Source organism: Triturus cristatus, chromosome 10, assembly GCF_964204655.1.
Source record: "Triturus cristatus chromosome 10, aTriCri1.1, whole genome shotgun sequence".
In the NCBI taxonomy this organism is placed as follows: domain Eukaryota; kingdom Metazoa; phylum Chordata; class Amphibia; order Caudata; family Salamandridae; genus Triturus; species Triturus cristatus.
Window position 1 is genome coordinate 500,863,268 of NC_140593.1, and position 17,661 is coordinate 500,880,928.

Here is a 17,661-nt window from a genome sequence, read left to right on the forward strand (position 1 = left end):
GGATTACGAAAGATACATCTTTAGTCAAGAACGCCAGAGACCACGTGAAACCATCAATGAATTTGTTGACAGACTGGATGTTCTAGTGAAGCACTGTAAATTCAGTGAGTGTAACTATGAGAAAGCTACCCGTCTCAGAGTTATCAATGGATGTATGTCAGATTTCTTTCGACGATGAATGCTGAAGGAAACTGATCTTAGAACAAGTCCTCAAGGCTGCTCTCGATGAGGAGCTTGTTGATCGTCAAGCGACTGACATTGTGGCTGAAGGCGCCCAATATACGTTAGTCATGAGCAACTTCCTTCTTCATTTTTAATGGGCTAGTTAAACTTAAAACAATAAAAGTAAAGTTATACATAAATGAGCTGTGGTAAAGCGAGCCATTTCGTGATGACTTGCTGGACGAAGAGAAAAGTAAGTGCGTTAAAGTGTGAAGACAAAATAGCCAACCGAACGCTACCTCAGTGACGTTCTACACGCCCCACAAGGCCAAGTGGTCACACCAACTGAGGCAAATTGACACCAAACAAAGTCAATCGCCGTCTAAATCATCGACAAAGAGTTTCTCAGTTCCCAGTTGAAGTGACCATGATAATTGTGCGATGGCAATGTTTATCTCAGAAAGGCATGTGCATGTTGGACTGGTCAATTGTGAGAAAAAAATGAGTTGCAAAGAAATCAACATGAAGAAGCACCAAACACATTCAAATATTGTCCTAAGATCACTCTAAAAATAAATGGGTGTTCGATACCATTTATAATTGAGAGTGGTGCTTCGATAAATATCATACCTGAGGAGAAGTATCAAGAACTGTCTCAGTTACCCCAACTTACTAAGCCAAAGACACACACAGTCTGCTTGGACACCTTTAAAGAGTCAAAGATTTGTAGCCACAATGAAATATAAGATAAATGTGGTACAAGCACCTATTCATGTACGCCAAGGAACCGCTTGAAGTGCTTGTTTGCTGAGTTTTAATACTGCAGTTGATAGGGGATTGATATCAGTGAGCTACAATATGAAGGCTCATCATGAAATTGTAAGTCAACTTTCTTCTTTATTTTTAATTGGCTATTTAAACACAAAACAATAAACGTAAGGTTATACTTAAATGAGGATGTTCATCCTGTTGCTCAAAGACACAGACGAGTTGTGTTTCACATGTAGGATGCTGTTGGAAGGGAAAATAATTAGTTACACGAACATGCCATCATTGAACGCTCCACTGGTCTGACACCATGGGTTTCTCCTCTTTGTAGTAGTGCTCAAAAGAGACAATGAAGGCGATGCACGCACATGCATTGGCATGCGTCAGGCCAACAAGGCCATTGAGAGAGAGAGAGAGAGAGAGAGAGAGAGAGAGAGAGAGAGAGAGAGAGAGAGAGAGAGAGAGAGAGAGAGAGAGAGAGAGAGAGAGAGAGAGACATCCCGCTCCGCGCATTGCTGATATGATCATTCAACCGAATGGTGCAAAGTTCTTCTCTCAATGCGACTTAAATAAAGGATATCACCAATTGGAGCTTGAGCAAAAATCCTGGTACATTAGAACCTTTTTTACGCATATTGGTTTGTTTCACTATAAGCGATTGAGTTTTGGTATATCCTCTGCTGCCGAACTTTTCCAAGACATCATGCGACGTATCATACAGCCTGCATTAAATACATTTAACTATAGTAATGACATATTAGTTTTCGGAGCCACACTGAAAAAACTTGACAAGGCTCTCATGCAAGTATGTCTTGTGTTGACCAATGCAGGCTTTACTCTCAATGGTGACAAATGTGAATTCCACAGAAAAGCTTGAAATTCTTTTCTAATGGGGGGTATGAAACCTGATCCAGCAAAAGTGCAAGTACTGTCTACTGTAAATCCCCCACAAGACATTTTGTGTTACGATCCTTTCTTGGATTGGCCAGTTACTGTTCGAGATGCATACTTTTTAACGCTCAGTGCATCATTACAAGAACTAACTAAAAAGAGTGTATCTTTTCATTGGGACAAGAGTGTGAGAAGAGCTTCCAACACATAAATCCTTGCACAGCACAGCTGAACGCCAGATGCCTGGAGACATATCGTGGCATGCGCCAGTAAGAGCATGTCGCAAACAGAACGTACTTATTCGCAACCTAAGGAAGAAAGTTTGCCAGTAGTTTGGGCTTGTGAATTCTTCAATTTTTTCTTGTACGGAAAGCCTTTCACTGTAGTGACTGATCATCAAGCACTGTTGACGGTATTTGCCAATCCAAAAGCCAAAATTCCTCCTTGAATTGAATGTTGGGGTTTGAGGTTACAAGAATACAACTATGCGATTATTCAGCTTCCAGGAAAAGGTCAGAATCCGGCTGATTATTTTTCAAGAGTGCCATTACAATGCCCTGATACCCCCTCTAACCACAGAGGCCTTCATCAATTTTATTGTGAAATCGAGCACACCAGCTGCCATATCTTTAGAATAAATTGTCACTGCCACGAGCCAAGATAGTGACATGTTCAGCACTCCAGACGTTTCACTTAAGACAATGAGTATTTTAAGTTAAAAAATGTAAGAGATTAACTTTTAGTAACCCAAGAAGGCCTCTTTCTGTGAGGTACACGAATTGTTATTCCTAAGAGTCTACGACCACAAACAATCAATGTCGCCCATGAGGGACATCGAGGAATAGTTGCCACCAAGAGAGCTCTCTGTGACTGAGTCTGGCTTCCGTATCTCGATGAAAGGGTCGAAAAAGAATTGAAGACTTGTCACATATGCAACTGTCTTTCATCTCAAGTCATTCAGCAAATGTTAAACATGTCAGACTTGCCACATCATGTTTGGGAGAGAATTGCGATTGATTTCTTTGGTCATCTTGAGAATGGAAATCATCTTCTGGTCATTGTCGATGAATACTCCTGTTTCCCATTGATGGAAGACCTTTCATCCACTACACATGAAAAGGTCATTCAAAAACTAAATGGCATCTTTGCAACATGGGGTGTACCTGCAGTATTAAAGTCTAGCAACAGCCCATCTTTCAATAATCGAGAATTTAAAGACTTTCTAAATCACCTCAATATAAAGCATCAAAGAAGCACTCCTCGTTGGCCCCAGGCCTTTGGCCTGGCAGAACGGTTTATGAGTACTCTAAAGAAATCTGTTCAGTGTGCCACAACATCAAAGCTATGTTAAACACTAGTCTTCATGCTTACCGTTCGACCCCTTACTCAACGACAGGGGAAAGCCCTGCTACGCTAATGTTTTGAAGAGCCATGGATCAACAGAAGATGAAAATATATGTTGGCCGACGAAGTCATGCAAAGGACATTGCTTTTACAAGAGGAGATCGGGTGCTGGTTAGACAATACAGAAGAAGGAAATCTAATGCTCCTTTTGAGGTTGAACCCTTTACAATCACCAACACCAAAGGACACATGGTGACTGCCCAATGTCCCAGGAAGTCCCTTACAAGAGATTCCTCTCATTTTCGACATGTCACCCATCACTCACTAGACATCGATTTCAATATAGAGACTGGGTCTAGAAAGACTATTGGTGACTCTGTACCTGCTAATAATTCCACCTCCCTTGTGCTGATCACTGACACTCCGACTGCCAGTTTTTCGTTTCCAGTGACCTTATCAGGACGTGTGATTCAGGCACCACGATGCTTAACTGAAGACTTGCAATTGCTTGTGTATCTATGTATGTATTCATGTATTTATTCACATATTACAGATATGTGTTTAAAAAGTTGTGACTCTTTATTTAACAAAGCAGGAGATGTTGTATCTTGTAATAAAAGAACGTTGGAACCCTTTTGGTTCCCATTGTATGCCGAAGGCCTGTGACGTAAGTGTTGGAGGGATGATTTGAAGGTAGGCTTAGAATGTTGAGTTCTGACTTACATGACGTAGAGTAAAAACGTGTCAAACTACTCTTCGCGTGTGGCCTACTTATTGGTGAGTGCTTAGGCTGTCTGGATGCTACAGTCTTCACTCACTTCATTGTATGTACCTGAAATGCCCTATTATTCCTCCAACTTCAGTCTGGTTTAAGCCAACATTCCTCTATATCTTCTGTTTCAAGAAACACTTGGAAAACTGGCTTTTTAATCAATAGATGTTTATAACCCCAAGTTTTGGTTGTGCCAGTCCTACAGCGCAAAGAGGTTTTACATGTGTGTACTAGCAAATACCCCCTTACATAACATCTTTCCACTCCTGCAATTCAACTTAAAGTGATCCTTGAAGTACTAATCATACGTTTACGATGTTGTTAACCTCCTCATGCAGTAATAAAATGTTCAAAGGATTTACCCCCTTGTCTCATCCATGCCAAAGCATTTCCATTTCAGTACAACACCCATTGGGCGAAAACATTTTGTCTAATTGCTTCCAACAAGCCTCAAACTCATTCCACCTGTTCATCTATTTCCTCCTCATTCATATCTCACAAGGGTTAGTTCACCCCAACCATCAGTGTTTAGACTGGAACAAGTGCTGCCCACTACACCTTGGCAAAGTCACTTTCACTTCATCTTTGGCAGATGCTGAGAGGTAGTCTTCCCTTGCTAACTATCACGAAGAGAGTAGTGCACGGTGTGCTTGTGCGTGCACCCCTCGTTGCACTGACAGGCGCCATCAATCTCATGCTGGAATATGCAAACACCTTGCTTTATCACGTACTGACGTCACCAATGTACAAGCATAATGGGTGGTTGCTATGCTTACAAGTGCCACATATGCCAAACGCTACTAAAGTTTACACCCCAACTATACACACAGCCTTACCCTGCATAAACCCCTTCCAACTCCACCACTTGCTGTTCTAAATGCACCAAGAGTGTTTGCACAGGTAAATCAAGTTGTCACGGTTCGGCACATATTGGCAAATTGAACAACTCCACATGCCTGAACTTCCCTTGGTGCCCAGGTAAAGCTACAAGATGGCGTCCATCACAGCATGACTGGATCAAACATCCCTGTCCTCAATTTCACACAACATTTGGTACTGTGCAAATATGACCTGTGCATCCTAATTTCTTCCTCTGTTTCGTGGTATCATGAATTTTGTGCTGTTATTTTATAACAATAAAATGTCATTGAGCTCAGAGAAAGAAAAATGAAAATATTTGTTTTTTGATACTTTTAGCGTAAAAAAATAGTAAAACCATAGGACAAAGGCCATTCCGTGTCTGTTACCGACCTGTATTAGATGGTAAGTTGGAACAAAAGAGGAGGCACTCCTATAGCTTGCTTTGGGGAGGCAACGACTTGTGTGCAATGCAAGGAATTATGGAGGGGTGGATGAGAGAGATAGAATAGGCATAAAAGAAGATGCTGAAGGGGCTAAGGATTGGATACAGGTAGAGAGGTCTGACCACATTAAAAGAAAGTAGGGGAATGGAAAGTCTTGCATCAAAAAAATCAGCTATTAATCTGTTACAGTAAGGGGTTTTCTGTTTGAATATCTATATGTCATGTATTAACATGTTCGAATCTCATTGATTTATTCACTCGTTATTTACTCACTATCTCGTGTTACAGTGCGTTGAACAAAACTTGTGATTTTACCTTTTAAATGTAATCTGCTATTTTCTCTGCAGTGGTTCAAGTTGGATGAGGCTACCTCGGGAAAGCTGCACCTGAAACTAGAATGGCTGACTCCACAGTCGAGTGCTGAGCATCTTGATGAGGTAACTTTTGGAAATATGTGCATTGAAATACAATTCAGCATGTAAACTACTAATGAACTGAACTGCCCCTCTTCTAGGCTGATTTTAGCAGAAACTCCTTCGAAAGACAACTCACCTATGGAAGTGCCCTCAAAGGCTAATCTGTACAAAACTCAGACTAACAATATGCAATCTCATTAAATCAAACACAAGTTTAAATCCTTCAGGGATCAAAGTGTATAGAACTGAACGCAGAGCATACATGTAAAGCAAACTGTATCAGAACTATAATACTAAAGGTCTGCAAAAACAAATGGATCAATACTTCTTTATATACACATTTGCCATGCCTAATGGATTCCTTCGTAGAAGGGGTTTGATTAATACAATAATTGGCACTTGCATCAGTCAGCAATCTAGCGAGTATGGGGATGTCACGTTTATTTACAGTGTAAAGCGACGTAGTACACACTCTAATGACACAGTAAGTATGCACATTGGACACTCGAAAGTTTTTTTTGTTTTAATGAGTAGTTTGATGTTCTGTTTTAACGAAGGTCTAAGCAGATGAACTCTTAGCCTGGAGAGTGTGAAACAAAACAAGTTACCAGTGTAAATAGTTGGAAGAAGGGTTTTAAAACTTTAGGTTTTTGAGAAAATGTTATTGATGCAGTAATTTTTCCATCAAACACTTATTGTGTCTGATCAATGTAGATAGAAATGTGTGTGCTCTGTTGCTTTGTCTGTATTGACTCTTCTTCCATTCTGTTTGTTTCTTTCATTCATGGTTTGTCACATTTGTGGTGGGTGGACACTAAACGTGTGAAGAAAGCTGTGTTCCCTTTCCCCAAGCAAAACAATTTTAAAAGGCTCTTCTAATGGTCTTCATAATGTTATGCCTGAGAGATTATGGGGAAATTGTGAACCTATACTTGTCTGCATGTACAAGTATTGACATTGCCTGTGTTGTTGTGCGTATCCAAGGTTGTTTTGATTTGCTTAGCATTACATATGGAGACGTAAAAGGCATCATTGTGTCTCCAGAGCAGCTAAGTGGAAACCAATATTTCTTGGGGATCTGAAAGCATTGATTGTTGCCATTTAAATCCTCCAGTGTCTGATATTACTTCACATTAGCAATCCCTATTAATTGAAATGTGATTGTCAGTATGATGTATTTTCAGTGTGATTCGTTGTAGCCCAATGATACTTTTATTGATTTATATCACAGTTTGCGGACAGGCTGCCATATCCAAGTGGTACTGTGCTTCAGTGAACGCAGCATCTAATATGTTTTGTAGCCAATTTCACCTGTTTTTATCACACAATCTCTTGAGTGAAATAGTAATCAAAACAAATGTAGTCTTCAGACAGCAGGACATTTGTAAGAAGTAGATGAGGGAAAAAAGTACTTGTGATGCTTGTTCCAGGTCTAAACCATATCCAAAACCTCAAGCTCCATTCCTCACCAAGAACTTGGACACCATTCTCCACCATAGTATGGTTTCCATCATTTCTCCAGATAGTCAAAAGCCCCCATTCAGGTTTTATGTCTTAGATCAGATAACCCTTCCTAAAGTTCTATACACTTCTTTATTCCTTGAACAGAAGGTACACCATATGCAAGCTTTATTTTATCCAGGTGTGTACAATGTCTACTATCAGTTTCCTTATCATTCTTTGCTACTCCTTGCAATACTGTTTTACTCATTTTATTTGAGACATCCACTTGTCATTCTTAGGTTCACTAAGACTTCAACAAATATGAAATGCGGTCCCATGCTTATCCATTGATTAAATGAGATCTTGCAAGAAATTGAGTGTAAGTGAAATATTTATGTTGATCCAAAGATACAGCTTTATCCAAAAGACTTAAATGAATAATCCAGCAATGCAGTCTGCCTCTTCATAAGTAAGGTCCAAAATCGCCTTTTATCCCACTGACCTACATCGAAAGGCATGATGGGACAGCTTTACCCCAATGCCATCCAAATTATTTCAGTAAATGTTGCTGGAAAAGCATTAAACAGGAGGCTTCCCAGACTAGAGAATATTTTGAAAATAAGAACTAAATTCAAAAAAATGAAATACAAATGATTTTTTTATTATTATTATACTTATTAATCTTTTAGGCTTCTGGTAATAAGGAACGGAGCGATAAAAATAACATACAAAATATACAATAAACCAATTAAACCTGAAATCATTTAAGTGCATAGATTAATAAGTATAATAATAATAAATAATTCATTTGTATTTCATTTTTTGAATTACGTTCTTATTTTCAAAATCACTTATTTGAATTCCATCTTGTGTATTTACCTATGTTTGGAATTTCGTAGTGTATTTTGTTCTCCCCTGGACGAATTTAATCCTTTCCCTGATCCATTACAGACGTAATTACGTCCTATTTGTATTCTTTGGCAGGTGACACCTTCCTCCCTTGCCTCCGAGAGTGGGCTATTCTCTAGTGTTGTTCCCGAGAGTCCCTGCCTACATTTGTTTACTCGGGGTCCCTTGCCTTTGGTTTTGTGGTTTCCCAGACTATCCCACCACTGGTCTAATTTAGGGTGTCCGTGTGGTGTGTGGCTCTTATAATGTTTTTCAAAAGTGGCTAACTCTAGAGAATAGCTAATTTTAATTTTAATTTTCATTCCTTCGACTGGATTCTGAAAGTAGCGGTTTGATAATGTGTTCTATTTCAAATTTTACATAGGACTAAATATTTTCTGTGTGTATCATCTTCCTTTATCGGTAAATGATCAGAATTAACATACAATGTTTATTTGTATGAATACTTAAATTTATAACTCTGTTTTTCATTGTAGGCACTCACAATCATTAAAGCTGACAAAGACCAAGCCAATGATGGACTTTCTTCAGCTGTGCTAGTACTGTACTTAGATTCTGCAAGAAATTTGCCAGTAAGTCCAGCTTTAAAGTTTAGTGGTGGTGACTAAATCTGTGATATTCGTTTCAAAATAGTTATGGATTCTTGTAATTTGTTAAAAACCTATGTTGTGTTTTCAATTCTCTGTATTATGTAGTCTTTTCTGGTTTTGTCTGTTTTTTATTCTCTTTCAGTTTTAAGGATTGCTACTTGACTGCCGTTCTTATGCTAAGATGCTTTCAGAAAACATTTACACATTACTACGTGTCTGCCATCTGTTTTGTGTATGCATCACATTGTTCTGCAATTTTTCAGATGACTCCTAAATGTATCTATTATCTGTTTTTGTCAAGTCCGTTTATATATCTGAATGGAAGACTATATAAATTAAAATTCAAAGAATGCATGTCCCAGACAGAATGCAAATACGTTTATTGCATTATGGTTCTGATGGATACATCTGCCTGTAGATTCCTCATCTTTTGAATTATCCCCAAGTGCTACATTCCACGGAAAATTTTCTCATCAGCTCTCCCATGTCGACGAGGATGTCCCAATGGAACGGCTCCGCACGCGACTCCGTGTGAGGTCATCTGAGCCATAAGAGGACCTCGTTGGCGTTCTGACGTGAGTTCCCTTTTTTCTGCATGCAGGGAATGTGGGGGCCGGATGTCTATCACTGACCCCCATGAAGACTGTTTATGGTGTCTCTCGTCGGACCACGATGTCGAGGAGTGTTCATCATGCAGGCGCATGAACCCTAAAGCTCTGAAGGAGAGGGATGCCAAATTGTTTACGGCCAGTGCCAAGAAGCAAAAAATTTCTAGGTCTCGTTCCAAGTCGCCGACTCTGCGTACTTCGAAGTCGCTGAAGAAGCAAAAGAAAAATTGACGCCATGGGTCTCTGTGTCGTTTGCCAAAGGATGCAACCCCACAGTCGGTGTCCTTGGAAAGATGAAATCTATCAATCTCCTTCTCCTGAGGTGACTCCGGCCCTGGCTCTGGCTCTGGCAGCGGTGACTCCACCAGCTCCAAGAGAAGCAATGCCTCCATAGTTGCCGAAGCCGACCACTCCACCTCTGGATCCAGGGACTCCGGCGCCGCACCAGGAACCAAATGTGCTGCCTCCTCTAGCGACTTTAGAGCTTGCCGTGCTGGATCCGATGTATCCTGCCTTTCCGACCCCGGCACGGATCCATCGCATTTTTTAAATGCGATGTTCGGCTTGTTCGCCAGAGCGGCAAACCCGACTGGTGCGCCTGTTGGCCTCATGGGTCAGCTGGCATTTTCCCTAAGGGGTTTGACACTTAATTTCCCTCAGGCCTTATGCTTTTTATGCCGATGGCTCCAGGGAGATGGCCTCTTCTGACGCCGAGAGTTTTGATGCCAGTACAATCTATGGAGGGGCGAGTGCCACTGGATGGATCTTCCCCGGCATCGTCTGGTTCTGAACCGGCGCCGACTCGACCGGCATCGACTACTGTTTCGGTAGACCTCCCTTCGGCGCTGATCCTGAAGTCACTGGTGCAGCATCTGGCGCCACAGACGCCTGTTCGGAGGATGAGATCTAGGAGAGAGGAACAGAGATTATTAGAAGAGGAAGTATTCCAGAAAGAGCATGAAGAGGCTGAGGAAGGGGAGATTGTGAATCTAATCAGGTTTCTGTAGGGGTGCAGGAGGCTAGTGGCCTGGATACCTCTCCTGAATGGGAGCTGTCATCTTCAAAAGGTCTCCCAATGCAGGAGGTGATCTCTTATCACACCGTGATCAGGATAGCAGCGGATCTGCTGCAATTGCCTCTTCCCACATCGGAATTAAAATCTAACATCTTGACAGAGGGACTCCATTTTCCTTCCTCTATCTCAGAGCCCTGACTCCCTTTTAATGAGGCTTTGACTGAGTTCATAATTGATGTCTGACAGAAACCGATGTCTGCTCCAGCGGTGTCCAGATCTGTGGCAAGGAGGTACAAAGTGGCTCCAGGTGATCCTGCTTTCCTTCCACTCATCTTTCTCCAGGAAGTTTGGTTGTCCAGGCTTCGTGCTCATTGAAGCAGTATGCAGGGTCCTTCCCAGCTACATCTGCAGATAGGGAATCGAAACACATGGAGCAATCTGCGAAAAAGTTATTCTCATCAGGCAGTATGGCCCTCAAGTCAGCAAATGCCACATGCCTGAAGGGCATTTTTCAGAGGTCCTAACGGGTGCCAACGCTGTGGCCCACCAGGTCATACAGTCTGGTCTGGACACTGCTGATTCGGTTGCCAGGGCGATGGGATAGTCTGTGGCTACCAGGAGGCACGCTTGGTTACAGGGTTCGGGGTTCTCTCCCGATGTCCAAGCCACCATTCGATGGATCTTGCCTCTTTGGGGCCAAAGCAGATTGGCGCTGCAGCACTTTAAAGACAGTAAAGCCATGGCAAGGTCTTTAGGACTTCAGTCTTAGCCCAGGGGCTTTGGACAATATCGAAGGTTTCGTGGTTTTGGGAGGAACTTGTCCTTTCGTGCCAAGCAGCAGCAACAGCAGGCAAATCCCTTGTACAGATCTTACAGGGGAAAGGGCCGAGGTTATCTGCGTGGTGCAGCATGACAGCAAGTCTCCTCTTCCCCTTCCTCTTCTGCCCCTCCAACTGGTGTGACAGGGAAGCAGCTCTAGCTCTGCCATCCTAGAACATGTTTGTACCCTGAAACATGGGTATCCTATTTTCTACAATATTGGAGGTCTGTTACTTCAGATCTCTGGGTGTTGAACATCGTAGAGAAAGGGTACGCCCTATCCTTCTCGGAGTTTACCCCTCCTTTCCATACCCTTCAGGGTTTGTGCATGGAAGAGCACCTTCTGCTTCTCCAGTAGGAGGTTCTGTCATTACTGCAAAAAGGTGCGATCAAGGTGGTTCCGCAGCAGGAAAGGGGGTCAAGGATGCTACTCTCCGTTCTTCCTGATTCCCAAAAAGGACGGTCTCTTGAGGCCGATCCTAGACCTCAGGGTTTTGAATTTTTATCTCAAACAGGAGAAATTCAAAATGTTGACCTTGGCTCAGGCTATTCTTGCGCTGCAGAAAGAAGACTGGATGGTGTCGATCGATTTATAGGATGCATATTTTCACATTCCCATCCTGAAGTCGCATCGGAAGTATCTTCGTTTTACTGTGGGGTCTCCACACTACCAGTTTGCGGTCCTTCTGCTCGACCTTACTTCTGCACCTAGGTCCTTCACAAAGGTGATGGAAGTGGTGGCAGCACATCTCAGGAGATCGGGGGTTCCTGTTTTCCCCTACCTGGATGGTGCTGCGTCATTTGCAAGTAACAACACAACTGTTGTTCAACTTGAGGTTTTCCATAAATGTGCTAAAATCTGACCTCGTGCCCTCTCAGCGCAACCTGTTCATAGGGGCAGTACTGGACAATACTGTAAGTCATGCATTCCCACCTCTACAGAGGATTCCAGACATCCAGACTATGATCCCGCTTTTTCAGAATAGAGCGGCTGTTCCAGTCCTGAAGGTCTTGCGCCTGCTCGGTCTGTTCGCTTTCTGCATACGGTTGGTCAACCATACATGCTGACATATGAGAGCCCTCCAGTGGTACCTCCGCAGGCAGTGATTTCAGCACAACGAAGATCTTGAAGAGGTGGTCAGAAGAGGTGCCCAGAATCTCCAGAACAACTGCAGTGGAGCTGTTAGGGTGGAGTGTTCCAGGCAACCTGTCTCAGGGGAAGCCATTTCAACATCCCTCTCCGGTGGCCACAGTGATAACGGATGCCTCCACTCTAGGGTGGGGAGCTCATCTGGGGGATCTGGAGGTCAAACGCCTTTGGTCTCCAGAGGAAAGATTGTTTCACATCAATCTTCTGGAATTGCGGGCGATACGTTTGGCTCTCAAGGCATTTCTTTCCTCCCTTTGCGGTCAGTCGATTCAGGTCCTAATGGACAACACTACCGCGATGTGGTACATAAACAAATGGGGAGGAGTAGGGCTGTATCCTCTTTGCAGAGAGGCTCTGCGACTCTGGTCCTAGGCTCAAGACCACCAGAGTTGCCTGATCACAAATCATCTGGCCTGAGAACTGAATGTGCGTGCTGTTGAGCATTTATGCTCATATGATTGCCAGCAAGTGGCCACATAATTTTCCTTTAATGTACTGTCACATGCCACAGTACTTTAAGCCTATTTACGCTGTACATACATTAATCATCATCCTTCATTTGCCTTTGGATTTCTGCTATTTTTTATTTCCTATCTCTCGAACCCTTGTATCACTGTCAATGATGGAAACATTGCTAGTCACATAAACCTCTAATTTCTGACAGGTTACAAACACTTTAGCATGAACTATGCATCCAGTAGCTCAACAACCCGCCATGTTAGTTTCACTTATTTTTCATCTAAACAGTGCATCACCATGATCCCCATCTGTGGTCGCTATGAGCTACCCTGTTTTCTTATACTAAATCTTATAGAAATAGAGAGCACTCAGAAATACATATTTCTGTCTCTTTGTCTTTTACATTATAGTGTAGAAACTGACACTATATCTTGTTAGGAAACTAGACAAACATATATTGCCAAATTGTCTTTCTGTCCTGCTCCATGGTGCCTTGTCCCACACAGCAGGTCTAACTCCAAGTGTAAGTAAGTTCAAAATGGGGAATTAAAATGAAAAGGTAAGTGTCCAGTTCTTATCAGTCAAGACTGTATGCAACAAAATTTAGAGGATGGAGCACAGAAGCAGATTTTTGATCCTCAAACATCTGATAACCATCAGAACATCCAAAAATATATGGGTTTATACCTCCAAGCAAAATATTCCTTTTATCTGGAGTTCCTGCTTGCAACTAACTGCCAAATTGAAACTATCACACTCCTATTCCTTTTCAGTGTTAGTGAACCTGTCCTTTATAAAATTCAAAGGAAAGGATCATAGATAGATTTGCAGCTAGACTATGTGCTTGTGTCACCCGAGTCTAGTGATTGAAAAAAGCTTTGGGCCCAAAGGTCTCTAACCACGGTGTGCTCGCAAGACTCAGCATAATTTAATTGGCGATATATTTGTCATTGCAAAGGAATCGAAAAACAGAACAGTGGTGGAAGGGTGGAAGCACAGTTTGATTCTATGTATAAGTAACCATTGATGGATACAAGCACTAACAGCTGATTTCCACTTAACATTCTAAGAAACTCAAGATGGGGGGTTGAACACAGCCTGCTCCGTATATTACGATGCTGCTGTTCATGGAATGTGTGATAATGAACAATGGAGTTCTCAACTCTACAGCTTTTGCCATCTTGTATTGTTTTTTAAGGAAACATGTTGAAGGTCACTTTGCAACACAATTGTAATATTCTCAGTTCTGTTATCAATTTTCATGCATTTACAACCTCATCTGCACTAACAGCCGTTGCAATTTATATGTAGTACATTTTTATATATAATACACAATAACAATTTAAATTTGAAGTAAAAGCTATTGTCTTGCAGAACATTGGCTTTTGTCTCTAATTGTACAATGTCATATACTTGCTATTGCAATCCTGTGTCTGCCACTCCATCACTTTCTCTTTCTTCTTGCATCTTTCACTTTTCTAAGAATATCTACGAGGGAAATTTGGGGAGTGCATACTTAAAAGAAAGGAAAGACTCTGGACTAGTCTTTTGTGAAAATACCTCCTCACTCTATAGAACATTATTTGTGAGTTCCCTTGAGTTTCTACTTTTGTGGACAATGCTGGAGTGTGACCCAATAAACTGATGCAAACCACTGTAGTGTGACATAACAGAGCATGTCATGTTTCAATCCCTTTCCTGCATGGTTACTTTTGAACCTGCATCAAATTTTTGTTCCACCCACTGACAATATTTCCTTCAAAATAGTTCAAACCGTGCCAAATAATCATCGGAACCACAAATTGTATGTCAATATAAAAGAACATATTTTGTTTATCTCTTAATCTTATATTGCTGTAATTGTTCAGCATAAACATTACTCATGAACACTTACTTTGTCCTTTAAAACTAGTACTTTCCCTAAGTGTTTAAATGTTCTGCTGGTTATTTTATAAATGATGACAACGTCTTCAAATACATCTCCAACTATTAGTGTCAGAACATATTTAAGTAGCAAAAATGGGCAAAACAGTCTGAGTGAGCACTGTAGTATGTGAGATGTAGTCTTAAATATTTGTTTTCCAAAATATTGGACAATATAATTTTAAAAAGAACATCTTGTAAAATATCATTTATTGACTTTGTAATCAAAACTCTCACTTTTAATTTCTTAATATTTACCAAAATATGGAAGAACAATTTGTAAATGAGATCTAGTATCTGCAAATGTGTTCAGTTTCCATGGAAAATTTATAATTTTTAGTATTAAAACTTGGCTGCACTTTTCAAAAATGTGAATATGGGGTCTATTTCTAAAATTCAAGTGCATGATAATTGATTAAGAGAGCCACTTGTAAAATATATATGTTAAATTTATGCTAATACACAGTAAGGAAGTAAAGAAGGGCATCTAATTTGTCAGTGCTTTAAAAATAAAGGACTGGGATTAGATCTGCAGGTGTGAAAACAATCACTTTATTTGGATTCGTTTTCTGAAGCAAGACTGTTCAATAAAATACCAAAGACATTTTTACTCATCAAAAGTAATTATTTTAGCATTCCAGAAGGATGTTGATAGTAAAATTAAAGAAATGCTTAGCTGAAGTGTTTCTTTAATACAGTCTGGGAGAGTAATCCACATTTCCACATAATGGCCTATCTAAATTAGATATATGTTACAACTTATTCCTTAAAATCATGTAAAAAATACTATGGAATACATCCTAAGTTATTGTTCTAATGCCAGATTGCATTACAACAGTTACTACAAACTTTACATTATAAATTGTGTTATTATACATTTTTTATTTGATTTGGAACGAAAAATATTTTTAAAGTATGCCAATTAGTCAGAAATATTTTTTTCCCAGAAGGTCATAAAATGCAGTGCATTTCATTTTAAACATTTGTGTGTTCAGCTGAAATAAATCTATGTAAAGCCTTCCTGAATTCTCCTAATATTCTCCTTAAGGACAACTATTGGACCACTAGCTCTGTACATTTGTAGTCAAAATATTGGCTTCCATTTTTCATAAATGGGCTGTTTATACATTTATCTTTGAGCAATACTTAAAAAGAGTAGCTTTGTGAAATGTCTCTTCTACATCAAAATATACATTGGGATTTTTATGTATTCCCATACTTCCCATAACACTACCTAAATATATTAAAAACCTCAGAACATGCATGAAAAACAAAACACCATTTATCAAGTACAGTACTGTGACATATTGGGCCCTATTATGATGCCAGTCGGAAAACCTCTGACCACAGGTCGGAGTCTTTCCGACCGACATCCCTGGTTTGACTTCCAACCGCCTAATTACAATGTAGATGGTCAGAAGTCAAAACACCAAGTCATTTGGGCTGGCTTCCGACAGGCTCCTTTAGGATGGCGTTTCCGCCATCGGGATAACAATGTCAGTTTCACACAGCCTTTCCATGGAAATGCTGTTGGAAAGCGACTTTGGGGGCCCCAAGCAGGGCCTTCTTTCCTCCATGGCCTACGGTTGTGGTCCTGGGCTGTAAATCACTGCACCGTGTGGCAGTCACCGTAGGGTGCATCACAGGGTGCAGGGATTTACACAAACTCCCATATCTCTATAGGAGCTTGTGCAGTGGCCTGTTTCCGACTGCAGCACAACCTCCCATAGGGAAATGGGAGTGCGTGACCTCACCGTGTGCGGTCGCATCGTAATAATGTGGTAGGGACCGCTGACTGGAGGTGGGTCGGTCCCGATTCGGCATAGTAATCAGGCCCATTATGTCTTATACCAAGACTAACTGTCACAGAAGGTGAATATAAATGTATAAAACAGCTCGAAATTACTTCATGCCACAATGTAGTTGGCCTGATTCACAAAGCCATATTCGGCCATAAATTTACCCATGTATCCCCAAAAAGATATCTAGTAGGCATATATGCACTTACTATTTTGTATTTGTACACTACAGTAGTAAACCCCAAGTAAGGTGTGAGGAGTGGGTGGATTACTGCATGGGTTGCCTTATGAGTTTTTTAACCTCCTCAAATTTTTAGATTTGTGGACTTTCACAGACTCCTTACAGACCCTTTGCTACGCTGAAAATGCTTGGAGATTTACTTCAAAGTAAATCCCTTCCCATGGAACTGAACGCCGCCAAACTTCACAGCGGAAGGGGTTTATGCACAGGGAAAAATGTTTTCCCTGTGGAGGAAAAAAAAAAGAAGAAATGTGTGATTGCACAGTGGCCATACCTTTTCCCAATGCAGAGTTGCACAGCGGGCACTGTTCTGCATTTGGTCAGTGTGCAATGTGTGAAAATGTCATATGACAATACACTGGACCTTTGAGATTTCTCCTCAAACTACTTTAGTGTACATTGAGAACTTAGGAAGGTGTTTGTTTGTGGCTTGTGCCAATTGCAACTCCTCCCTAATAATCGTCAGTTAGAAATTTAAAGACTATCTTAAAACTTTATTTTTTAGGCATCAGGCCCTTTTGCTTTTTCCCTGCACCCTTTCCAAGCACATTCAGTGATGACCAGTATCAAGAGGCAGTTTCTCTGGTCGCATGCGATTCTAGTGATCCCACTCCATCAATTGTTCTTTCTAGTGATGCCAATGTTGCATGCCAATAACAACATTACAAGACACTTCAGAGAGAGGCACTTGACTATTTGAAGCTTATTTTATTAGCGTCTGGTATAACAATTACACATATAGAATGAAGACTAGTACGGACCATTTTTCATGTGAAAATGTTCAATGCAGAAGATTACAATAAGTTGAAGAAGTGAACAACTACACTGAGAGAACTACACTTGGCTACGTTACTGAAGGAAGGAATTATAAATAGCTTCTACTTCTTGGGTTAAGGTCCCATTGGAGGAAAATACAGTCCAAGGGATCTAATTGCATCCTGAGCCAGGCAAATATCACAGAAACCCCAGACCATATCTATCAGAACTCCAACCAATAAATTCCCCGCCACATGATACCTTTATGTTTTTTGCAATTATATTTACATTT

General features: G+C 40.9%; 1 protein-coding gene across 3 annotated transcripts in view; it reads left to right on the forward strand.

Moving 5' to 3' along the window:
- Positions 1–17,661, forward strand: part of ESYT2 (extended synaptotagmin 2) — a 769,824-nt gene that overhangs the window by 632,931 nt on the left and 119,232 nt on the right. For 2 of the 3 annotated variants that reach the window (XM_085631951.1, XM_085631950.1), the window contains exons 12-13: positions 5,589–5,678; positions 8,486–8,581. In XM_085631951.1, the coding sequence (XP_085488077.1) occupies positions 5,589–5,678; positions 8,486–8,581 (186 nt within the window). Of the gene's footprint in view, positions 1–5,588; positions 5,679–8,485; positions 8,582–14,133; positions 14,236–17,661 lie in introns of all 3 variants that reach the window. The other variant, XM_085631949.1, reaches the window with a different exon arrangement.